The 25,775-nt window shown below is 41.2% G+C and overlaps 2 protein-coding genes across 2 annotated transcripts in view; one reads left to right on the plus strand and one right to left on the minus strand.

Annotated features, from left to right (window-relative positions):
• Positions 1–2,628: 2,628 nt before the first annotated feature.
• On the minus strand, positions 2,629–25,528 carry RPA1 (replication protein A1). The gene is made up of 17 exons (XM_026047795.1): positions 25,443–25,528; positions 24,875–24,922; positions 24,523–24,601; positions 23,869–23,977; positions 23,134–23,222; positions 18,449–18,535; positions 17,075–17,207; positions 16,208–16,310; positions 15,046–15,114; positions 14,712–14,904; positions 13,492–13,631; positions 11,788–11,936; positions 9,719–9,851; positions 8,536–8,712; positions 7,154–7,261; positions 3,824–3,910; positions 2,629–3,457 (listed from the first exon to the last, which is right to left on the minus strand). Exons 1-17 carry the CDS (start codon positions 25,473–25,475, stop codon positions 3,350–3,352), a joined length of 1,845 nt encoding a protein of 614 aa, XP_025903580.1. The 5' UTR covers positions 25,476–25,528; the 3' UTR covers positions 2,629–3,349.
• The window catches only part of SMYD4 (SET and MYND domain containing 4), a 6,266-nt gene continuing 5,964 nt past the window's right edge, over positions 25,474–25,775 (plus strand). The window contains exon 1 of the mRNA XM_026047944.1: positions 25,474–25,641. Coding sequence (XP_025903729.1) covers positions 25,474–25,641 — 168 coding nt within the window. The remainder of the gene's footprint in view (positions 25,642–25,775) is intronic.

The raw sequence follows: 25,775 nt of genomic DNA on the forward strand, positions 1-25,775 counted from the left end.
TTTTACCACTCGGCGCTTTTTTTTGGGGGAGAAGTCAACACACCCAACACACTGACGCATCTTAAAAATGAGATCTGACTCCAGTTCAATCTCCCCTCCAGAGACTGGTAAAGGTCGCTAACAATTAATTTAAAATTGATGTACAGCTAAAAACACAGTTAAGCCGTAACTGGGGAAATGCACCCGAACGGCAAAGCACCCGCACGCGGCACAATGTCAGAGCACGCTCCAAATCTTTCCTCAACCACCCAGAACTTGCTGTTCTCCTGTAATTGCCCTTGTACCTGAGTGCTCGGGACCCGCAGCCTCCCAGCGCTGCCTTCGCTTTGTGAATTTTATTTAAAGCTAAACACCGGCAGCCACAGGGATCTTCACCTCGCTCCGATCTAGTTAGGACGTATTCCAGCAGCCTCGTAATTCAGCAAATACCTGTCGGTCACCCTGCTCAGAGAATCAAAGATATTCAGCAATAACTTGGACAGGAGGAAGGGGAGATTTAGGGAGGGAAAGAAAAACATCTGCTTGCCCATCATAAGAGGGAAAAAGCGCAGAGCTTTTTTGGGAAGGGAAAACAGGGCTCCTATTTTCCTGTTTTTCCTCCTCCAAAACAGGAGCCTTGTTTTTCCCTGCTCCATTCCAGGTTGGAATAACCGCAGCTCCTTTGCAATGAAGAGGACAGGATGGAGATGTGTCCACAGCTTTTCCACCCTCGGGACCAAACTAGGAGGCTGCGCTGAACCTCACCAACATGAAGGATCAGCTACTCTCCTTTGCCTGTCAAATTATTTATTAACAGATTATCTTCAACAGTTTGTTCTATGATCAAGAGAAGGGAGATATTCATATATATATATATGAATATGAATGAGGGAAATCAAATCCCCCTCTCAGGTTTCATTTTGCTAAATTAGCTCCTCTAGGCCCCTCCTAAAAAAGATCTTCAAGCTCCTACTCAGCTTTGAGTCCTCCTCTATACTTACCCCAGCTGAGATTTTTTGCCTCTATATGGAACAGACCAGAATTGTACATAGCATTTGAGATGAGATCTCACCAGCGTCTTATATAATGCTATCATACTCGTATAGCTATACTAGAAATACCTTGCCTTACATAGCTTGATGCCTTATCACATACCAACTGATTAAAGCATGCTTAAAACCCCTCTATTTTTCAATCACTAATGAGCATCCACTTTACAGCAGGCTTTTTTTTTTTTTATTACTTCTCAAGTAAAGGACTTTTCACGTCAACTCTAAGTTCGTTTTCTTTGCTCCCATCCTCAAGGTCATTCAGTTCTTCCTGTAAAAGACCTTAATCCACTAGATTAAGGTGCCTTCCACCGCTGGTGCTTTGGAGGATGGCAAAGCCAGCAATGCAGAGCCATTCCCTCCAGCAGAATGGGCTGCCCCAGCAGAGCCAGGTGTGCTACTTAGTCTTAAAAACCTGCAATGCCAGCAAAATTTGCAGGTATTCCCATAAAATTTTCCAGCTTCGATGTGGCTGGAGACTTGAAGGAGCCTCCAGGAACATGTTGCTTTACCAGTTGCTATCGGTCTCCTCAAATTGGGAAGGAGGGACCAAAGGGAGGAGGCAGAGCTAAAAAGCTGAGTGGAAAGATAGATTATCACTGCTAACCTACCATTTGTCAATCCAGAACCATGCTGAAGACTGTAATTTTCTAGTCAATGCTTTATAAGCAAGGTCAGAGGGAACAAATACTTCAATAAAAAAGAAAATCCAGGCATCAGCAGAACCACCCAGTCATGATCCTCAGGATCCAGAAAGAGGAAGGGGTTGTTTGTGCAACTAATGGGCCCAGGATAATGGTTTTCACACCCATCAATGGCAATGGCTTTTACAAGATCTCCACCACAGAGCCTTAAGATGACAAAAACAGGTAGTCACAGGAAGGAGGGCAGCAAACGAATCCAGAAGCAACGGGGCTCTATGGTGCAAAAACAAACAAACAAAGTTCAGTTTTGCTACCAGAGAGCAACTGCAGCAGTGCCCGGCTGCTTGGAGCTGTGCAGCAAATGCCAAGCTGTGAGCTGCAGCCAGGGAACCCATAATTAATGTGATTAGGAGCACACAGAGCTAGCATGCTCTGCTGACTGAAAAGCCCAGTAGCATAATTACTGTTTTCTGTACTAGCTCTATGTCTGAACAAATCTCAAAGCCTGGTTAGTTTTAGACTGCTGTGTAAACGTCAATAAAAATCCCAGAAGTGCCAGCTCATCAGCATTCTCCGACACAGAAATGGTGAAAATATCACTGCATTTCCATGCTGTTAACATCAGGCAAAGAAGTCTCCATTCTTCAGTCTAACCTTAGAGTTTGTAATAAGGTAACATCTCCCCCAAGTGAATGCTTATTATGAAAGCTAATTAATTGCTTTCCAGTAATGAGAAGTCTTTGGTGTTCAAAGAAAGCAAAATTCACTACGTAGGAATTAAACACTGTTTATTGAAACAAAGCTCCCCCCCACTTAAAGACCTGTTTCTGATTAACATTATTACACATAAAACCAAAGAAACTGAACACACAAACATACAAAGTACATATAGGCAAGAAATATGTGCTAAAATCAGTCAAAACATAGTATTAATTGAACTGAAAACTAAAGCAATGCTTTGTAGTTGTCTAGATTTCCCTGGGGGATGGAGAGTCAATGCTTATCTGCTTTCCTCAGAAGAGACAATTTTGATTAATATCAGACCCATCTGACTCAGTCTATTAAACCCTGAAGGAAGGATATTCTTCAGATATAAGAGATATGTCTTTGATTAATAATTCTACCCTATTGCCATTCCAAGCATTAACTGCATGGCACCTATGGAAAGAGAAAGCCTTTGAATTCTAGGGAAGAGAGCTAACTTGTGCTAACAGACCTGTTCTCTGCAGCCTGTACCTGCAGACTGCATGACAGTCTTCCTCCTACCTTTAGCCGAGCAAGTCAAAGTGCCAAGGTTGTCACTACTTACTTCCTTGCAAAGGTTACAGAATTTAGCTTCAGTCGTATCAAGAAAGCAAAAGTTACTTCAGACATTCTGAATGCTTTGCCTAAAGACACTGGCAGTCTGTCTAGAAGAGTCTTCTTAAGCACTACCCTAGTTTAATTGTCCACAATAGCCTGCAATATCGCGGCCGTTTGAGTGCAATCTTGCCTACCAGAAGCATATGTTCAGAGAAATGCGTTAAATCACTCAGCCCACTACACTGGACTACCATGCATGGTGTAACTAATGCCAAATCGTCTCACACAGGGTGGGGAGAAATCAATTTAACATTATCTCTCGAGTTTTTCCTGGAAGTGGAAGCTTTGGCTTCAGATCAATCAGCGCCAGCCCTCTCATCCAAGCTGAGCATTTTTCCTGATGCTTGTGATCAACCTCTTGCTGTATTCTCTGTAGTTCACAGGTTTGACATCCAGTGCTGTAGCCTTAATGCGAGATTCATCCTTTGAAAGGGAAAAACGGCATGTAAAAAGCAAGCTCTGTGCTCCAGGCATTTGGTGCTAACCTCCTTTTGCCCCGGTATTTCATTGCTCTTGGTAGCAGTGAATTAGGGAATTTCAAGTTTCAACTTGCAAGCGTCTACACTGTTTTAATTTCAAACACACCAGGTTGGATGAACTTGAAGAGGGAGTGTTAGAGGGACACTGGACCTGTCCTTCAACACTCTGGTGCTAAAGACCAACTGCACTCGCTGTGAGCATCTGCCTGCAGAAACTTCCCCCCACACACAAGAGGAGGATATTTCTCATGGAAACAAGTCTAACCATGCAAGCCATGGGCTGCCCTCTTTGCTTCTGGTGGATACTTACATTGTAGGTCTCAAGTTTGACTCGAATCCTGAACTCGTACGTGTTGAAGTTTGCATTTTGGAACACCTCCTCAAATGCCTGCTCGTTCTGCAAGGAGGACAAAGACATTAGCTGCTGACACTCCGAGCTGCTGGTAGCACCATAAGATCGCAGGAAAGTGTGTCTTTTGTAGATGTTGAGAAAATATTGTGACTAACGGGATCACACTGGCAGGGCTGAATCTTCTATCAAGCCTGAGATGCCAAAACTGTAACTTACAGTTTAAGAGAAAGCTGAATTCAAGTAAAAAAAACTGTTTTAGCTGGCTAAAAGGAATAGCCCACAGTTGTGCTGACTCTGCAACCAAATAAACAGAATGAAAATAGTACAAGTCTGCATGAGATCCTCATACTGCTCAAGTGGCAGTTTCTGCTGTTCTGTTATGACCACAACACAGTTAACTATTTCCTTATTAAGGGTCTGTTGGACACCCAGACTCTGTGTCTGTCCACCAAGGCTTTACGTAACCTTCACATCCTGACACAGCCTTATTTATGAGGACGTTCATAAGAAAGTCGTATATTTTGAATATGCCTTTATACTCATTAGAAGAGACCATATTAAATTGATAAGGTAAACTACTTGTAATCAGCACATGAATACTAAACATTATCCTGTATTTATTATAGGCATCACTTTACCACATGCCGTTTCTCAAGAAGAGCATAAAAAAGGACACATCAGACCAGTTGTGGAGATGGGGAAAAAAAATCAGCCTAATTTTGTAGAAATTGTTGTAAGAATATTTGCTGACATTCAAAAAATGTTCCACAGCCCCATGATGATATAAAACAAATTAGCATTGATACATATATATCTACCAAATGCACTTGGGCTTTGGATCAGTCAGTCCAGAAGCAGATTGAGTGTCTGATCTGGATTGAACCCCTCTCAATTTCCCTTATATTCCAAGAGCTACATTTGTCGTTTTTCATGTATGCAGCACTATTTTACAATATAAGGTGACTCCTCTAAGATCTAGAAAGGCATAACAAATGAAGGCGAACAGGAGTAGCTAGTTTTCAGACTGCAAAATTTAGGCATATCCTTTCTGAATATTAAAAACTTTCTTCTAACCATCACATGGATTAGAGGATAAGAAAATTATACATTTCAAAGTATCTGGCTTCTCTTCTCAGCTCTGTTACAAACTAAACTTCAGCGAGTGGAAAACGCTGTTAGTGTTCCAGCCACTGCTACCCTACCTATCCTCCAAGTTTTGGTAATAAATGATAGAAAAAAGTAGATTAAAAACCTTGCAGATGTATCTATGTTTAGATGCTTACACTCTAAGCAGGGGAAAGATTTCTATCAACTTCACATGATACTGCATCAGATCTTTAAAGAAAAAATACAGACTAATTTAATAAAGATGCATCAAGTTCTATTTTTAAAAGCTCATGAAATTATCAAAAGCTATTTCTTCTGGAACACAAGGCACTGCTGGTCAAGGGCTCATTCCATGTGGTGTTTCATTTTCTACTCCTAGCCATTTCCACTGCTCAGCTCTTCCAAAGACACTGCAACTTCGCATTCTCACAGGAATTGCCATCTCTCCTTCCCCATCCAGATCCCTTCAGCTTTAAAAATGACAAAGAAATTCTGTTTGAACTCTAGCAGAGATTAAGCATCGCTGAAGAAAGAAAATATTGACAAATTAAGAATGTCTGAAAATGGAAATTTAATTTTAAAGTGCAAGCACATCTAATTAGAATACCCTGGCAATACATCTTCCAACAGAGCAGAGGTGTCCAGACATCACGCAAGCTTTTAGCGGCCAGAAGCCACCAGCTTGATACCACTTACCTCAGAACCAAAGCGGGAGAAATTTCCAGTCATTCTTGCCTGCAAGTTATAGAAAACTAACCATGCTTTGCAGGAGTGGATGAGGTCTACAACCATGCCGCAGGGCGGCCACGGTTACAGACTCCGCAATCCTTCCCGGTTCATTTCCTCCCACAGCCAAGAAACAGGATTACCAACAACTGCTCCATCCACCGAGCCCTGGTATCTGCTGCGCTGTAGCCTTAGCTGGGAACACAGCGAGTGCTCTAGACCGATGCTCACACACCATTCAAGAGCTTGTGCTTTCCATATAATTAAAAACATACACCTTATGGAGCTGGCAACTAGAAAGGGGAAGGATTATTTTGATGGGAGCAAAGGAAAATGCAGTAGAGAAGCCTATAGGCAGAGGGAACAAAATACTGTCAGGTGCTGTTTCATGACTTACAACCTACCTTAAAAACCTCTTCTAATCTGTCAGAAGAAAAGATTAGTTAAGTAACTCTACAAATGACCTATTTTAAAAGTCATAATGTTTTGGCCCACAATGTTTCTGATGATATTCAGTGGGGAAAGAGGAAAAAAGAGCCCGAGAAGTGGGCTAATGCACATCAGTTCAAAAAGCTCCCTGCCTACTTAAAAAAATGCACACAAAGTGTTCTGGAACTTTTTGTAAACAAGTTTTTGGAACATATTAGAAATAATATTGTTAGCATTCATGAGTAAAACATTGCAGATTCTTTCAGTTTAGGTACAATGATAAAACAGCCTGTCCTTTCTATTTTATTCAGCCTATATTAAAGCTGTCAGTCTCTGTCAGTCCTCTGAGGGCTGTAGCACCAGCCACAAGTGCTCAGCTGTCTCAAGGTCCAGGTGACGAGGACAGGCTGATCTTCAGCTTTTACCAGCCAAAAGAGCTCAGAGGTAGACAGACTGACTGTGGGAGCAAACTACGGGGGAAATCTCTCTGTTCTCCAGGCAGATGGCCTGTGGAAAATAATCCTGAGGAGAGTAAACAAGTCCCTGCCAAGAACTCCAGAGCAGGGAGAAGCAGTGACTTGTGATCTTATAAGAGATACTGAAGTCTTAACATCTGGAGAAAAAAATCTTTGATGGAAAAGCTCGAGTTGGCCCATCAGCTCAGAGTATGGGCAAGATCAAATTCTCGCCCAATGCAGCAGAATATCCTTCTTGTGTGCCCCTTTTGTATTTAACAAAGTTGATAATTTCCACAAAAACTATATGGACACATTCCAGTGTCTTTTCCACCTTTGTTGACTTAAGTGCTACCAGCATATCCAGGGATGAAATTGTGATCCCTGAAGGATCAGCACTAACACACCACACACCTTACCTTTTTCTCCAAGTTGCTTTCAAAGATGATACTATAAGAACACTTACTTTACAGGGGGATCCGAAAAAAATTGAGGGCAGTCATATAAGGTGGGTGAAGCACAGTTCAAATTCTAAGCATCTGCGAGAAAAAGCAGTAAGCTGATGGGCTACCTTTTCCTTCAGCTCTCCAAGGAAAGCAGCACTTTGTCCAAGAATGAATTCAGCTGACTCTTGGAAGCAAGTCACCCACTGATACTCCAGGCAGTCTGCTATAGTCACCTAAAAGGGCGAAAAAGAACAAGTGACTTCATCCAGTTGTGCATTACTCAAGGAAAGCAAAGCCCAGTAAAAATGCATTTAGAGCTGAAGATAGTTTTGTATTTCAAGTAACTAGAGCCCAATGCTCTGTAGGTACTTTCTTCAGTGAGGGTGGAAGGCAACAGCTCTTTTTATAGCTGCATAGAATGTCATAGTAATTTAAAGCAAGTTAATATTGACAGTACATTATAAATTGAGTCACAGAGAAAGGCCAACATGATGATATTGGTACACAGTGATGGAGGTTCAGCTCTGCTGTCACTGATGAGCTGTGAGCAAGAACAAGTAACCCAGAATGGCAATAACCAAGAGTAACACCAGCAAAACTGTAACCTGCACTTACTTAATACATACATGAGAGCTTGAACATAATACTACATGCTTTTTATGATATGAGGAGACTATCAAAACATTCAAGGGCATGAAAGAGCAGCAAAAAGATCAAGCATCAGCCTCATGCACTCCCTGGCTGCTTTGGTAATCAGGAATAGGAAAATAGGAGAAAAACTGTTCCTGTGATTGCACCCTCAGTACCCCTTTATTTTCTCCAAGAAGGATTCTGCTATGTCAAGCAGTTCATGCATTCCTAGAAGTTACCTGCTAGAAATTATTCAGGAGTATTGTGTGCACTTTAGTGAGACTGCAGGGATAGCTCCCTCCTCTCCGCATGCCCACCTGGCACTGAATCTCTAATCAGCAGATACAACTTCTAATTTCTAATGTAAAACAGAGGAAGGTTCAACGCTCACGGTGTAAGCAAGCATCACAACAACAATCCTCAGACAGCAGCTCCGAAGCAGCTCCATTAATGCATGAGACAGAGCAATACCTACAAAAGAATGTACTAAATATAGGTAGCAGCTGTAAAAGTGCAATTACTGCTCTCCAGAAATGCCATTTTACTTCAGTTTATCTTCACTACTGAAGAGGCGTAGGCCATCTGTACTCTGCACTGCATAGTACACTTGGAAACCAAAATCAACTGAGCTAGCATCAACTTTTTGGCAAAGAGCAAAGCTTTTAATTGGAGCACTAGGAAAACAAACTGCTAATCAGCTCAATGAAACATTCCTCACTCAGGTACAGCATACAAACCATTTAAATATCCTCTAATCCACAGGCAGCACAGATAGGTGAAAAACACTATTACCACACTCTTGGAAAAGGCTGTTTTTTGAACTGTACAAGGAAAGTGGGTGCTGAGAAGCAGCCTCTCCTCTAATCCACTTACTTACCAAAAGCATCATGCGGTACTTGAAGTTGGGGAATTCACGATCGCACTTTTCACAACGGTACAGTCCATTTTGTTGGTCTATCACTTTCTTGTTGCAATCCTGAGAGGGACATGCCTGGTACATGCAGTTCTCTTTGCGCAGATGTACCACTGTGCCCACACAGCTAAAATAATCCGCCTAGGAGGGTGAGTGTGCAACATTAGCCTCAAAATACTCAATGTTTTCTAATTCTGAATTAACTACAAAGCATGGTATCCATATTTGGATGTTTAGGATTAAAAGGCTTAACAGATATGGATTATTGGAAAACTGTAAATCAACCCTTCTGTTGCAATGATTTCCAGGCTTCCATTACGTTAATTAAAGTCCTTATAGCAAGGTTATTTTGTGTTTCCATTGAGAGAAATTCCAAATGCCAGGTCTGCTTCAGATAAAGCATTTTTGCTTTTTTCCATTGTTTCTCTTCAAATCTCCACTTTTTCACAGGATTAAGATTTTGCACTTTCCTATGCCTCTTTTGGGAGCCAGTACAAAAAAAGAACGCCTTCTGTGGAGTATTCCAGATAAGCATTTGGTTAAGCCATACCCACAGAACAAAATACCCATTCACCATACAACAGCAATCATTCTAATGGCTTAAGACCACAATCAAGTCTTTCCACAGATAAACAGAGGCCGCTTAAGAGACATATGCTAGAAATGTTGCATCAAATAGCTGAAGGCCAGGTGGGGTTTCTCCCTCAAATAGAAGTTCAAGTATCCTGAATGGCTCAGCACTTCAGTTTGAATTAAATAAATAAATCAGGATGCAGTATAAGTCTAGACAGAACACTGGATTGGAATGTCAGACCTGGGTCTTGCTCTTAGCTTGTCTATTGACCAACTGTGTCCCCCTGAAAACCACTTCCTCTTAATGCACCTCTTTCTCCAATAACACTCTATGCTATTTATAAAAACAGCTTTGGAATGGACTATTTGCACAGGGCTTAACTCTCCTGCAAACTTTAGCATCATGTTGCGATATCTGTAATGTTCCTGAATGTAGTTTAACTTTAATTGCATACATTCTGAAAAAAATAAGCATATACTGCTTAACCACTGGGCAGAACACCTGTATGCAATGCAGCTTCCCTCATGCCCAAACATACAGAGCCTGGGCTCAGATTCAGCTGCCCCTCTTTACCTTATCTCCTTGTCCCAAGTTCTCAGATTTGGCTTCAAACAGAGTTTTCCAGTTGGTATTTCCCCCAGTTGCAGGTCCTCCCCTCACATCAGAGATGGAGGTGCATTCCAAAAGCTGCCCCTCGGAGTCAAACCTGGAAGCACAAAGGTACACTTAGTTTTTGATAGCAAACTACACAGATTTATCAAATCTTACATTCAGTTTCACATTTAATACAAAAGGGATTTTCTTTAATCAATGATTTCAAAGAAAATGGTTACAGTGCAAACAAAAATAGCCTTTCAGAATAAGTTAATACTCTGGCTTAATTAGCATAGTATATTATAGACTCACAAAAGGAGGGCAGCTTTGTTCTGTATAGCTGCTATTTGTTTGCCAGCTAGTGGTCAAACCACGCACTGCATGCTTCTTAAAGGCAGGCAGATAACAAGATTTAAGGGCATCAAGATATTTCCGTAATTAAAATTAAATTACATGGTACCATTATCTTTGAAGCAGCTTTGAAAGAAAAGCAAAATAGCATCAAACCGATTATGCTCCCCATGTTAAAATAAGAAAACACTGCTTTTCAAAGGTTGTACTAGCATCCTACCCAGGTGGCTTTGTTTTTAGAAAACAGGGCTTTTTATTGAAACTTTACAGACACTACCGCCTTTTTAAAAGAATTGTTTCCACCTGGGTATAGTAACATGACTAGTTGTTGAATCACACCTTGCCCAATTTCGAGTGTAAGCGCTGCAGAAAGACTGCTAGTTTTAGCTTGCACCATATTATTACATATTTTATACATAGCATTACATTGTTTTCCAGTAAAGCTGTTTCAGCTGTCACGGCTCAAATATACATCTCCTCATGTCAGTCCTACCTCACACAAAGATCTCTAGAGTATTAAAATAAAATAGAAGAACCAGAGGCTGAATTATCATGCTCTTTATCCTGCTTACAATTCAGATGACATTAGGAGAAGGATGATGGAAAAAAACTCGGTTCACTGACATGTCAAGACTTCTGAACAAGTGGCAGCAACGGGTTTGAGAAGTGGCTCTGCTCAGCCATCTTCCGGGGAGAATTATCAGGTATTTGTTCAGATGTGATGCCCTTTCAGAACAGAGCCAGAAAGCCCAAATCTTAGGTTACAGATATTTTCCCTGCAGTCTTTCAGAAAGCCACAGGGCACTTGAACTTTTTTCCTCCTCTCTCTTGCTTCTCATCAAGCAGTTTTTCCAGTTCCTTGGGAGGACACGCCACCTTGTCCTCCTGCACCGTGCACCCACACTGCTAATCCACGGTGCCCACACCAGCAGGACTCAAAACCAGAGCTTAATGAAAGTGTCACAGTAATATCTGAGACTCACAATCAGTTTTATCTCCACCAACCCTCTTTAGCATGGAAAAAGATACAGACTGTCTGCAAAACAGCATGTCAACGTACGTAATATATCCATGTTTGGGAGATTTAGGCAGAAGCTACACACCAGATTAACAAAGCTGAATACTTCATGCCCTGTTAGTACATACTAATACAGTGGAATGGGGTGTACTGAGAGCAGACAGAGCAACTTCTCACACCAGAAGCATCTACAAGTCACTATGAAGCTACTTGGCTCTGTTGACTTAGACTAAAGCATTGCTATCTGAAGACTATCAGGTAAGGAACAGAGTCTGCAAGAAGTCCACATAGTTCCAGTCCCTATCTGAGTACATACCAGATTCCACGTAACAGAAAAAGCCTATGAAAAAATTGTTGTTCTCCCAGCTAACACCTCAGAAAGCAGAGCTAGTCAAAAGCCTGATTTCATGCTGCCTTCCAAGGCTCTGGGTCAGCATACGCTACTCCTACTCCAATTCTTCAAGATCTGTCACGGAATTACAAGTTTGTGAATTGAACAACTTAAAAGACAGCCTTCCAGGCCCTAGTGATTTGTGAAGTTTCTATAACCCTAGAACTCCCATCTTCCGCTCCCTTTTTTCAGTAGTCACACTGCTGGAGTACAGAAAAACGGAGAGAATAGTCAAGAAACAAAGAGATTCCACAGCAGGCTGCAATGAATCAACACAAACAGTCATACCATCCTCGGAGCTTAAAAGCCTCTGGGCTATCAGGGTTGATGACAACTGTGCTTGAGGACAGGACAGACAAGCTTCTACCACCGAAATCGGAGACTCTGGCTCCTTTGATGGCTATCACAGGTTGTCTAGAACCATCAAATTTTTCAGCCTGCATGTGTGAAAAGACAAAAAACATTAGTGACACTGCAGTAAACGGTATTGAACTTGTGGTCATAATTCACAGATCATGACAAGAGAATAAATCTAAACCAAACTCTGACTTCAGGATATACAGTTCTAAACTATATCATTAAAGGTTTATAGGAGACCAAGGTAAAAAATCCCCAAATCCTTAAATCCTAATACAGAGTAGCTGCAGACCACTGGTTTGGAAAGCCAGGATTGGTCTCCTCCATCAGGATGGTCTTAACAATGGAAGCTTCTCCAAACAGGCAAAATTTAGCTAGAGAAAACTTTTCAAAACGTTAAACCACTCTTTACTTAGCTTCATTGAGCCAAGCACGTTTCTTCTATTGCTGTTGACAAAACAAGAAGTCTAGAAATGTGGACAAAACTTTTCACTGTCACTCCATTTTTGGTTTCTGAACTCAAAAAGCTGCATTAAAGCTGTCCACATAATAAACTGATGGTGACTGAACAAAGTCACAAACACGGGCAAACAAGAACCTCTTGGTACTAGGAAGGTTTTGAAACGCATTTTTTTCCCCTGCATCCTACACCACTTAAGCAGCAAGGATCCATGAGATGCATAAAGAACAACGTATCTGAGCAATAAAGGCAATGACTACTACGGGGGTATCTGGATTTTAACCTCACCTGTGCCAGTTGCAAACCACACAGCCCTAAATAAGCCACCTTCCTCTCAGTGCTTGTAATTGCCACTATTCTACAAGCAAGGAAATGGATTTAACCTTGTAAAAAGGCAGATCCCTGATCTCTCCTTGGAGAATTACACCAGAAATCAAACAGCCAGCAGCCCTTCCTATAGCAGCATGCATCAGCCTCAGAACTTAGTAGCACTGAAGTTAGTTTACCCCATTTATATCAGCGGATAGGTAATAGTGTTTAACTACCTCTAATATCTGTGTACTTGATGATCATTTAGCTATAAAACACCACTGACAAACTGGCAGGGTCCTTCCTATTTTATAGATGCGAACATATATACCTAAGCATCCACAATGCAGTTGGAAAATAAAGCAGCCTGCAGTAAACTGCTTCTTTATCCTCTTTAACAACTATTCAACCTCTCAACTCCAGGTCTGATGTTTACACTTCCAGTTTGAGATACGGCCTCTCAGCCCCCCTAGGTAAGCAACAGTTTATGCGAGGCAACAAATACCCCATGCTATGAATAAAATTAATCTAAAAGGAGACAGCTGTAGCTACCGGGCTTTTCCATAACCAAACTACAAGTCATATCCTTTTCTAAATCAGAAGTCTGTTATCTTCTGGTCTTTGGGCTTGAGACAATGTCTGCAGTTGTTCAGAACACATTAGTCAGATCTTGTCAGCAGTTTGTCAGAGAAAGGTTAAGAATATCGCACCTGAATGAAACCAGACAGTCTTTCACCTTCCCCTCTCTGCCCCTGACTCCTTGAACACCTAAGACTCAGTGCTAAGCCCATCTCAGATCATACCACACTTTTGTTTCTTCACCCTACAAGAGAACTTTGAAAAACAACAATAAAATAGGCACATACCTCAACTCCCCACAACGTAGCTGTCACCAGCTTCCCAGTTGTATCCATCAGGTGCACGTTCCTCTTTGACACCTCCCTGTTGTTAGATTTCACTGTAATTTTTGTGACTTCTTCATAGCTCTTACAAATCCCAATTACATCTGAAGAAGCAGTAACGGTTTAGTTAGAATTACTCAGGGGTCACAATACGGGCACATGAGCAGAGACCAAAGAGAAGAATTAATTCAGTGCATGTTTCTAGCTTGTAAGATCTTATCTCCCCTATTCATATCAAAACTGATGTGGAAACTGAATATATTATGGGAGGAATGCTTTTGGTGGAAGAAAGTGCTACTACAGAGCTCATTTTCGCTTTAATTTTGTTGATGAATTAAGATATTCATGAATGCAAATCTTATATTAGAAAACTTCAATCAAGGTATCGTGCTACTTTTCCCCAACCCACAGTGCCACAGGGCTCCAGCCCTGACCCTACACCATTCCCTTACAGCTCGAGAGCAGGTCTCGACCAAGCAGTTCCAAAGTGACTATAACAAAGCAGCAACCAATTAACATCCTCACTGGTCTGCATGTTTGGGAAGGCGAGAACTAACACAGTTCACTTTGTGCTCCCTAACAATAAGCCACATTCAACAATCCACATCTACCTTTAAAATTCCCAGCTGAGTGCCTCTGAATCACATGCATCTTGTGCCTGTGAAACCTGAGAACTCCCGCCCCCACTCGAGCCTCTGATTTTTCCGGAATACTCTGTCCAACAAATTACAGAAAAACAAACCCCCAATACTTCACAAAGCAAGCCAAAACAGTCATGCAACTTGGACTTGGATGCAAGGAATTCTGCCAAAATCACTACAGAGATAATTAGATAGTAAAAGAAAGCAAGACCACGGAAGGTATGAAATGCACACGTGCTGAGCAAGGACATTTTTTCCTTCAGCCCTTTTCTGCAGAAAACAATGATCGGAGCTCAATAAACAAGCATCATTTGCTGTCTTTAGCTTGGAGCACAAATTTGCAAAAAAATCAGTATATGTTGTTAGCAGAAAAGGACAAAGCCACCCTAACAATAAAATTACCTAAGGCTTTTTTAATGGCAGCCAGCAGTGGTAACTTCATTCAAGGGCCCATAAAGCACTGCACAGTCACTGCCTCCCCAGGGTTCACGACAAAATACGATTTCAAGCCTCACAGTTTCCTATTTTGATATTTATACTGACCAACAATTGAGTCTTTGGGCGTGTTCTCCAAGTCAGAGATGGATACAAACTCAAACTGAACAGATGGAAGATGCTGGGCATCGTCACAGGGCACAACTGAAGTCTCATTAGTGAATGTAATTTCATAGTCATTCTTAACAGCTGTATATTGCTTGTTAGCAGTCTTCAGATTGCCTTTGGTAAAATAATATACCTACAGGAGAAAACAAGGAAACAGGGTATTATCCGAAGTCAGGCGGGGAAAATGGACTGTGTTCACCTTTAAAAATCCTTGCTATGCTTAAGCTCCTCTTTTTAGCTCATGTCAGTCTGTGAAAGTACAATGCTACTGTACCTTGTTCAATTCAATGAGTGGAAAGAACTTGTCTGCTTGATCATTGAATGCGGTAGCTCTAATCTCACCCTGCAGGAAAACAGGAGAGCTGGTCAGAACTAAAATTCAGCAGGCAAAAAATAAATCTTTGCAATGTTCAAGTGGCACCCGTTCTATAGAGTGGTCTGTCAGGTTAGCTCCAGGCACGTGATGAAAAAAATAACGCCCTTGCATTTGTAGTTAGACCTAAAATGACATCTTCTACATGTGATTCTCTATTCCCACGTTTAATTTTCATTAATGTATCTATAGCTCCAAAATGAAATGCAAGAGAATGGCACATCAGACGTACACCTCTGAACAGACACACTTAAAGCTGGCATTAACTATGTTCCATTACAGCCAAAAAAACACATTTCAAATAGATCACTGTGCTCTACAAGCAAGAGCACAGATGTATTGTGATATCTCCTGCTTATGCAAGATGTCAAGTCCTTAAGTAACAATTAATAACAATTATAGATTCACTAGATATAAATACTACTTTTTAAAAAATGTGAATGCTGACAGCATGCAGAGAAAATATATGGCTGATGATAACATGCTGTAATATTAACCTCACATTTTATACTAAATATAATCTTGCAGAATCTTGTTTGTTCTCGCAACTGAAGGCTGTAATTTGATAAGAGGTTTGGGTGACAAACTGCAAGTTTAGTTAGATTAACCAGATACCATTCCCCAAACAAACCACAGGTGAAATTTCCTGGTATTACAATAAATCATATTCCGATTTTCTCATAAAAAGTGAAAGCTTATATTTTGGAGGTGATGGTTCCCTTACGCTTTGTTTTATAATGTGGTATTTAAGCAAAGATGAGACCTCTTTCTCACTGCAAAGGGAACTACAAATCTAATTATGTTGTCAATTTCCATAAACAACTATGTTTTGAAACTGCAAGAATTTAGTCACACACTTCAATGAAAAGTAACCAGTAATGCCATATATTTAAGACTTTTCTTTCTGAATAAAAGCTGACGATGTTCAAGTTACTGAACACAGGAGTGCAAATTTCAGCCATAATATAATACCGTTTTTTACGATATACTTTATTTTGTCTGTTCTGTCTTTATGAAGGGTTCATCAGTATCTGGCATACATGATATTTTTCTCAACACTTACACTTTCATCAACTAGCTCTATAGAGAAGAGCTTTCCTTCACCACGGGAGTTGCTCCATGTGCGGATCTGACCCTTCTGGGTAACACGGGCACAAATGGTCCACCTGAAAATGTGCAAGAAATCACTATTCTATGCCCTCTTTTCAGAAGACATTCAAGTTGCAAAGGCTTGTAAATTTAATGTCACAATTTAAAAGCTAGAAATTTTCCACTGAACCTTAGCAATACTACCTGCCTTTCTGCAGCTTTCTATTTTAATGGTCTAGGCCATTAAAAATGAGGTTATATAGAAAGCAGCAACAAAGCCGGACATAAAATACCCAATAGATATAATGGTGAACAATCCTCCCGCATGGAAGTAGGCCTCATATTTTACTCTTCTCAGGTACATTTCCCTATATAGCAGTTTGCCTGTACTGAAAGGGCATTTTAGAACTCAAGAGCCCAATTATAGGTTTTACATTTAACATGGGTAAGCAAATCAGCTTGCATAACTTAAAAACATTATTCACAAAAATTACATCCTCATGTTTTTAAACAGAAGCCGAAGTCAACAGCTTACCTAGTTGTTTTAGCATTAAGTTACCAGAAAGGGCAATTTATTTTCAAGCAAAAAAATTAAAATTCCATCAAGTTCAAAAGATTATCAGATTGTTGACAAAATTAAAGAGAAAACAAACAAAAAAACTCCAACAAACAAAAACCCCACCATGCCCCTATGGTTCTTTTGTTTGGTTTTAACCTAGCTGATGAGACCAAGAAAATTTAATAAAGAATGATTTGCCAGAAGCTCATACATGAGAAAGCAAAAATAAGCAATTGCTCCTTTGCACTTGTAACCTTTAAATACCTATAAAACCCAACTTACTTAGACTGGTAAGGGTTCAAGCTGGCAATTGGCACTACTTTGGACTGTGACCCACAGGGTGTCTTCACTGAGCTGGGAGCGCTCGCTTTACCAAACTGCTTTGCAGGAGCCTGGTACTTTGGAGCAGCGGGACCTTCCAAAAACATAGCAGAAGACAGAATTTTCTTCAGGAAGAAAACACACACAGCCAAAAGCCCAGTTAAAATCCGGTACAACACTAGGCACCACAGTTCATCCATGGAATTTTTCCTGCTATGCAATGGGAAGCTGCAAAGAAGCCAAGGTCACACTTAAATGTGGATAGGCACTTAAAGCTCCACTTGCTCTGCTATGAGGGCACCAGATTGAGTTTCTCCTAAACTATTTGTTCAAGCACTTCTGCTTTGGGGCACAAGTGTTTTCTAAGCTGCAAACTTTTGCAGAATACTCAGTTTTACAGCACTTACACTGGAAAAAGGAGATGTCTCCAGGGTTGGATTTTTACAGCACGTAACATTGGAAGAGGAAGTTGTCTCCAGGATCAAGCAGCTGAACATGATTTAAGTGGCCCACAGTTTCTCAGCTGTGAACTGATTTAAAATACTATACATCCAGCTTTGGATCTACAGCATTTAGGGAAACAACTAAAGAATTATATGCCCTTCCCACCCCCCCCAATCAAACCATTTCTTTGCATACAAGACTACTGCTAATTCTGTACATGAATAAGACTAAGGTTTAAATGTAGAATTAAGTTACACTTAAGAAAAGCTCATTTTCTATTGTAGCAGTCATAAGCCCTATTATTTCAAAATATTTCTTGAATGATTTGGGAAAGAACACAGACAGGTTAAAAACCTCACTGAAAGTCAGGGCTTGGATAGATTTTTTGCTTTAAAAATAAGTCTAAAGAGTGACATTTAAATTGAATGACTTTTTCAGTATCTCACCATTGAAAAACTTCATCAAAAATTGTATTTATAGATGTACTCTCAAATTAATTCCCATCCTCTAACACCTGAGGTAGCTGGCCTCAATATCTCAACATTGATAACACACCTTTTGGTCAGCTCCAAGCTGTAGCCTACTTGAGCATCCAGAGAGCAGTTTCAAAACTGTAAAACTGCATCCGACTAGATGTTCAGCTCGCATTGCTTTGCGAGTGAGTCTTTCTTACCAAAGTCTCTTCCTACTTCCCTCTCACTTGGCAGAGGGCTTTTTTTTCCAAGTCATAAAATAGTCTCTTATAACAACTCATCTCTTAAGGTATGGCTTAGTCTTCAATGCATTGTTTCTCTTCCAGGACTGGTACAAAAAGGAACTATATTAAACAGAAACTCCAGTTTTGCACTGCACTGAGCAAATTCCAGAAGCTCTGCCCAGAATTACTCTTACCTGCTGCTGATGTGTTACCATTTGGCTGCTGGGGTTTGCTGGGTGCTGCGTTTGCTACTGGAGCTGAAGAACGTTGCTGCCCCTGCCCTGATAATCAAGGGAAAGAGACCATTTAGTACAGCAGAGAGCACAGTAATTGAGACTCCCTTTAAAGCTTTTTCTTCAAAAAAAGGGCTAGTGTGTAAATAAAACATTAACCCTGTGGATGCACACTAAAATTCAGGAGTTAGGAGACAGTAGTAATAAGTTACCTTGTGAAAAATATTAACATGGAAGAATTTCAGCCAGATCCTTCCTTAAGGCACTGCTTTCTGCCTTGGAAAGATTCATGCTTGACAGTTATTTAAGAGGACATTGAAGTAATCCTGACAACTTCTCCATTTTTACAGGCTTCTGTTGCTCTGACAGGCAGTTTTGACTACTACTACCTAAAAATCCAAGATGAAAACTAGCAGAAGTACCTCTTAAAATTCAGAGAACACAAAAAAAAAGCACTTTCAGAAATAAAATATGAAGTTAACCCACAACAACATGCTTGTAATATTTTATTTCCAGTAAATGAAGACAGTTAGCATGGGGATGATGGGCTCATCTCTGCATTCACCACAGTCCCCATCAGGTCTCAACAGAAGTGCAAAAAGAAGGGATAACAGTAGCTGCACATTTGTTGATTCCAAGACTTTTAATAACCTTCCATCAGCGAGTTATGAGAGTGGTGTGACTACATTGAACTATAGTTCAAATACTTGGATTATTTTATGAAAGCAAGTATTTTCCTTTCATACTTTGCCTAGAGCTCAGTAAGCATCCAACACTTGTCTTTTTAGACCACTCTTAAGCTATGAATTTGGCTAACTCTTAAGCTATGAATTTGCAGGAGGCCAAAAGGCCTGAACAAAGACCTGCTGACTTGGCAGGGGGGAAGAAAGATAGTCCCAAGGAGGGAAAGAAAAGCTTAGACCAATCCCTAAATATCTCATGGAACAAAAGCATCAAATCCCAGAACAGAATGGCAGAAGGTGGCACAGACGTGAAGGAAACCTGAGCAATACAAGGTGTCCCTTGCTGCACACGTGCCACCCAGTAGACCAAGGAGCTAACAGTGACCCTCTAGTTATTTTTAATCCAAAACAAGGTCTTCACACAAAAACCAACATGCTCCTCTAATTTGCCACAGTAAAGTCACAACGGGAACTGATGGCAGCAGTCTCCCCGGCAACAGTGTGACGTCAAACACCAACGTGCATTTTCTGCAGAATCCGCTAGATGGAGAAGTCTGGTCTCAGCCTTGCTCACCTGCCTTGGGGGCGCAGAAGACCCCTCCGGGTCATCCTCAACATCCCAAACCCATTTTGGGTGAACGGTTGAAAGAAAATGTTTGGAAAAAATTCAGGGGAATTAAAGAATATTAATGTGTGTATAAAGCATTTCCCTCGCTACTTCTGTCCCAAATAACTTTCACTAGGATTTTCAAATAGTTAAATGTAGATTTGTGTAGCAAATTCATGTTTTTATGCTCGTCTACTCACAGTCTGGCATCTCTGAAGATATTAAGAGTATATTAACATATCTGTGAGTGCATTTGATTTCAGAAGTAGCAGAAACTCTTTGCCTGAAGAGGTTAGATGCTCTTAAACTATATATATATGGAGGGGAAGGGGGAATGATTGGTGGCCTATAGACCACTTATAAACCTCAGAAAGCTGACTCCTATGCTTTGTTTTTAACTTAAAAAAATAGCTGAAAAAGTATTTGCAACACGTAGTATTATTTGTTTTTTGTGTTAAATTACTCAGTTCCAAACCTTTGGCCAAAGCCAGTCACCGAGTCCCCTTTAACCTACCAGCAGCCTAAAAGTAAACCCATGGTTCCAGCAGTTTATTATCAACAGGTTTGCTTCAGTGCTTGGCAACAGAAGACCTGTCCCAGCACTGAGTGGCAGCACATAAGGAGAAAAAACACGCAGTTTGAAAGAACAGACACCAAAAGATGACAGCAGGAAGGGCAGAAAAGACGACCACAAGTGAATGGGCAAGTATTCCAAACATTTCAACACTAAAGGATTAATGGCATAAATTAAATATAAATAACAAGCAACTGCTACAGTAAAAATAAATTCCAAGAGTAACTTGAATGAGATGAATGACATTAACATCATCATCTTATTTTCTACTAAGACCTAAACTGCTCAATCTTAATTTTCAAAAGCTACTGTGAAACACTGCCCAATAAGTTTCTATGGTGTCTTAAGACTGAGTCTCTACCTTCCTTGTTCAGCAGATTAGGTTTTGGCTGCTTTACAGTTGAGCAGTAAGTGGTGAACTTCTCACTCCTTGGGTCCTACTGTGGTATTATAGTGTAGAAAAGAACATTCTATATTCCTAGGCTTAACAATATGAGATCTGGGCTTAGAATAAGACTAAAAATAGGGCTCATTTTAAAGAATATCTGAAGTTCATTCAGGAAAACAGCAAAATGATCTTATGATATTCATTCAGCACTAGCTCAAATTTTCTCAAAATATCACCTGTCAATATATAAAAGAACTTAAAGCATTTGTAACTTTAAATAACCTTTTGCCATTATATAAAAACCTTTATGACAAAAGAGGCAGCCCTGCGGATCAGAAAGGCTGCTTTGGACCTACCTGATCTACGCTATTACCTCTGTAACCGGGACCTTACTTAATACCAAACCAAAGGTTATGAAGTCTACAGAATAATGTCAATGTTAAAATGCAGTATACAGCACATCAAACTCAATCTTACTCATCTAATTCAAGAGTGCACTTACTGTGATCATGCACCTGCAACAGTGCCAACCTCAAATAGTATGGAAATTTAAAGACTTGAGTGCCAAGAACTTCTGTGAGTCTAAATGAAGAACTCTAGTAAGCACTTCTGGTGAAATGATGTAGAGATTATGGCCATTTAAAACTTATGCAGTTTCTTTATCATCTATCAAAGCTATATATAAGGCTGAAAAAGCAAAATCTGTGCAGAGAATAACATCAATAACTTCACAAAGACATTTTACCAAAGTAAAGTACCAAACTTTGGCTAAAATTTATACTTTAAGCTATATTTGCAAATCAGTTTAAGACCTGATATTCTCAGTTGTTTCTAAGCAACAATGAGAACTGAAAGACACTATAACTTGCAAGAAGCTTGCTATTGTATCACACAAGCAAAGGAAATGAGAGACAGAACTGTCTGCTCAATAGCTTTTCTGAAAAAGCTTGGTCTCTACAGCAACTGAGAGATTAAACCATAAAATCAGAGATGTCAACACATTTTTTAAACAGCAATTAGCTAAGTAACTATCACAGGAACAATGGCTTCTTTAGGCTCATTTAACAAACGCCCCTCTAATTCCCCAGAAAGAGAAGTTAATGAAGAAAGATGTCTTTGCCTTTGCCACAGTGAAATTTCTACTTCAGTTGGTAAAGTGGATTTCTAGCAAGAGCAGCAGTGTACCTATCACTGTCCAGAACACCCTACAGAAAACTGTTAACAGTGGCTGGTCCCTTAGTACTAAAATATATGTACTCTTTGACTAAAAAAAGCAGCCATTCTTCCATAAAAAGCTATTTTGCTGATTAGTTTCAGCTATTACTCGTATATGTGTCAGTAATGGAGCCATTCAGATATCTTTAAATGCTATTTATCCTGTCTCCTTTTTTTAGGAGTAGAACTAGGAAAAAAGCAGAATGAATTTCACAATTTTGGTTGAACTTATGAACATCTGAAGTAAATATATATACTCATCTGGAAAATTATCACCCTGGAAATAGTTCAGCAATGAAAACAGAGAACATAGTTATGCACTATAATAAAAACAAGAGACTCACGGTAGGTTAGTTAATGTCAACCCAGATCTGCATCTTTTTTTCCAGACATCAGGGTAGTAACAGGTGCTTCGAAAAGTCTGTATATGGGTTGTGTTTTTGTAGCTGTATCTCACCATGTACTTTGAGCAATCTAGTTTTAGTGCTGCTTGAACCCAACATTCCCGCAGAGGATGTACCATTATGTTTAATAGCCTTTAATGGATTTTTCCTTCATGGCTAATTGCTTTTTGAACCTGTGCCAAGTTTTTGGCACCCACATGATGTAGCGTCAAGTTCCATAATTCAACTCCACACTGTTTGGGGGCGTGGTACAGCCTTTGTTTTAAAACCACTGCCTGATAATGTAAGAACTAAAGAGCATAAAATGAACACAGAAGAGGAGAGTCATCACTCTTTACTCATCCCCTCCAAGCCATCTTATAGCTTCATAGATGGTTATTACATCTTCCTGCTATTGTCTTCTTTACAGATAAAGATCTTACTCCCTTTGGTTAATCATTATGAGAAGATACAGAGCGGCTTCTGCATACTTGCTGGAAGTCTAGGTAGGCACCAATTTATAATATGCATGTATAATAAAAAACTCTCAATGTTATCACAAATATAGACACTACCCAGTATCACATAACCATGGTCAATGTTTCAGCCTCTAACATCTTACAAAAATACAAAATTTGTTTCATGTTAAGCAAATAGGAAGAATGTTCAAGCTCTGGACATCATTGCTGCAGGCATAAGAAAACTCAGCACGTCATCCTGCTTGTTAAGTAAAGAGAAACAGGCACCTGGAAGACTGTCTCTTCAGACAAGGTATTGGTCTACAGCAATTACCTACCTTCATTGTATGGCACTGGGTTGCCAATATTCCCACCAACCATATCAGCAGTTTTCAGAACATCCAAATCCATCAGAATAACCACTCTCCTACAAACACACAGCAGAGAGTGATAAAGATTTTCCATTTCTTTTGCATGTCTTAACAGATTGTGAATATCCTTTGCATGCAGGTAAGAGAAACAGCCACTAGGGACAGATACGGTGGAGAAGAGATCTGGGAATAAAAAGCTCTCCACTATCAGCTTAACCCACTCACAAGGTACAGGTAGGCTGAAAATAATATAATATTTCAAAGACAGAAGATGACAGGCTGAATTGGCACATAGTGGCTTGAAAAAATCCTGCCAGATATTACAAGACAGGATACATTCCCCGATTCAAAGAAAGCTGCATTCTTTCTGCAGATACATTGAATAAAAAAAATAGAGCCTGTTACCATTCTTCAAGACATTTGCAGAGTTTAGATCATAACAGTTCATTTTAAATGAGTTTTAATAAGCTTTAGTATAATTCTGTATATTGTTGCTGTTTGCTTCAGCCTTCTGTATAAAATAGATCTGCATTGCAATCACATTCAGCAGTTTTTACTGTTGTTAATGATTGTGTTGTGCATTCTCCCTTCAGCACACTCGAGCCCAATTATTTATTGATAATCCAAAGAAAAGCACTTGGCCTCTGCTTAGTCACAGAGGATGGAGTAGCTATAATATTACTGCAATTAAAACATGGATACCTTCCATCTTTCAGGCTGTTGACAATGAATCTGTTAACCTGGCAGATACAGTGAGCTGCTAAACGTTCTTCTTCCACCAGAGGGTTCAGCTGTGTTGCCAGCATGAATGCTGCATAAAAAGTAGAATAAAAAACATTGAAACAGTTACCATAGACCAGCCTTACAAGGTGCTACTACAGTTGTCCACAACTGAGTCAGTCTACTGGTGCTACATTAGATCTATAGCTTGCCCCATTAGTTAGCAGCTAACAATTCACCAGCACCATGAACATAAAGTAAGGATTTGCCCTTCCAGTTTAGGGCAAGAATCAGGCAATGATAATTTGAATACACTGAATACATTAGAGAATGATTAAACTTCTTCAAAGCCATGGTTATGAAAACATTGGCTATAGACTTCTGTCTTGATTATGTCCCTTAAGTGAATTAATTGCCTGCAGTTCACAAGGGAGCACTGAAATACAGCCACATAGTTCAGAAAAATGAGTTTTATATATGAGTTTTATAGTGTGTGTGTGTATATATATGTATATATAAAAATTGTTCCTTCAATACCCATTTCATCACTACAAGCCTGGGTGATGGACCAGAAACTATGGCAACTCTGCTATCTCCACACTTGCAAAAAAACTCACTGCAGGCTGTCATACTTACAGGAGAGGGTGTTAACACCATCACTCATCAACACCCGGTAGCGCGGTGGCCCATTTCCTGTAGCAATAGCCCGGGTGTTCTAAAGAAAAACACCAGACTGTTAGTCTTCACTGGCTCATTCAGAAACACTTCAGCAGCAAAGTCACATCTTCAGCGAGTGACTCAGTCTGTTTAGGCTTCTTCTCAAGCACTGATACCAAAAGCAGAGCTCCAGTCATGTAAAACCTACTTTTCCCATTCACACTAAGGCTACATCAGCTCTGCTCTATGGAGCAAGCTCAGCAGCAGCGCAGCCCTGCAAGGCAGCACTCACAGTCACTGTTGAGAGGACAAAGTAAGGAGCAGTACTCACTATGACTTGCAGCACAGGCTTGGCAACGTTCTCCCCCTGCATTATGGCCTAGAAAGGAAGAAAAGAGAGAGGCTTTTAAGGAGGTGTCACCTTCCCACTCAGAGGACCCCCAGGAGAGGGGATACAGGCACATCCGTGCAAGTGACTGACCCTGCTAGGACTGGCCAGGACCCTCCACAGGGGCCAGTCCAGCTCAGGACCCTGCACTCCGCCTCCCCCCATCCCCTGGGGGTCAAACCTGACCCCGGGCCTTGCCGCCCCCCAAACCACCCCCAGCACCTCCCAACCAGGCCTCACCCAACACCCAGGGCCTGCCCTCACAACCAGGCCTGACCCCGAGTGATGCTGCCTCCTCTCCTCCAGTCCCCTCCCGACCAAGAGGCCTGACCAGGAGACCAGGACCTAACCAAAACCCCAGTATTTCCCCTCAAAAAACCAAGACCTAGACCTGACAGTCATCGACCCGACCCACCCGGTCCGTTCCCGCCAAAGGGCAACGGCCGGTTCTCCCACCACCCCCACCGGAGGGAGCAGGCCCCGGGGCCCGCCCCGCGCACAGCGGCCTCACCGCGATGGCGCCCTCGCTCAGCCGCACGCCCATGCTGCCGCTCACAGAGCCGCGCTCCGCCGCTCCCGCTAAATCCTCCCGCCGCCCGCCGCCCGGCCCGCCCCTTCCGGCGCGCCCCGCCTGCGTCACCGCAGCGCGCCGCAGCAAGCGGAGCGCGCTTATTGGCTGGGTGGCGCTGTACGGCGGAAGTGCCGTGCAGGTGCTACTGGGCGCTGCCATTAGCAGCGCGGGCCCATGGCGCTGCCGGCGGAGGAGTGGCGGGCGGTCGCCGCCCGGTGCTGGGCCGCGCTGCCGCGGGCGCTGCGCGAGCGGCTGGCGGCGGCGCCGCTGCAC

This window comes from Nothoprocta perdicaria, unplaced genomic scaffold (genome assembly GCF_003342845.1).
Source record: "Nothoprocta perdicaria isolate Ctin4 unplaced genomic scaffold, notPer1 scaffold_50, whole genome shotgun sequence".
NCBI classification, from domain to species: domain Eukaryota; kingdom Metazoa; phylum Chordata; class Aves; order Tinamiformes; family Tinamidae; genus Nothoprocta; species Nothoprocta perdicaria.

Coding starts and splice junctions, on each gene's coding strand:
- RPA1 (XM_026047795.1), bottom strand. CDS start 25,475: ATGGGCGTGCGGCTGAGCGAGGGCGCCATCGCG. Junction 23,223..23,868: donor AACAGCCTGAAAGATGGAAG/GTATCCATGTTT, acceptor GTGTGTTTGTAG/GAGAGTGGTTATTCTGATGG. Junction 7,262..8,535: donor AGTACCGCATGATGCTTTTG/GTAAGTAAGTGG, acceptor TCGCCCTTTTAG/GTGACTATAGCAGACTGCCT.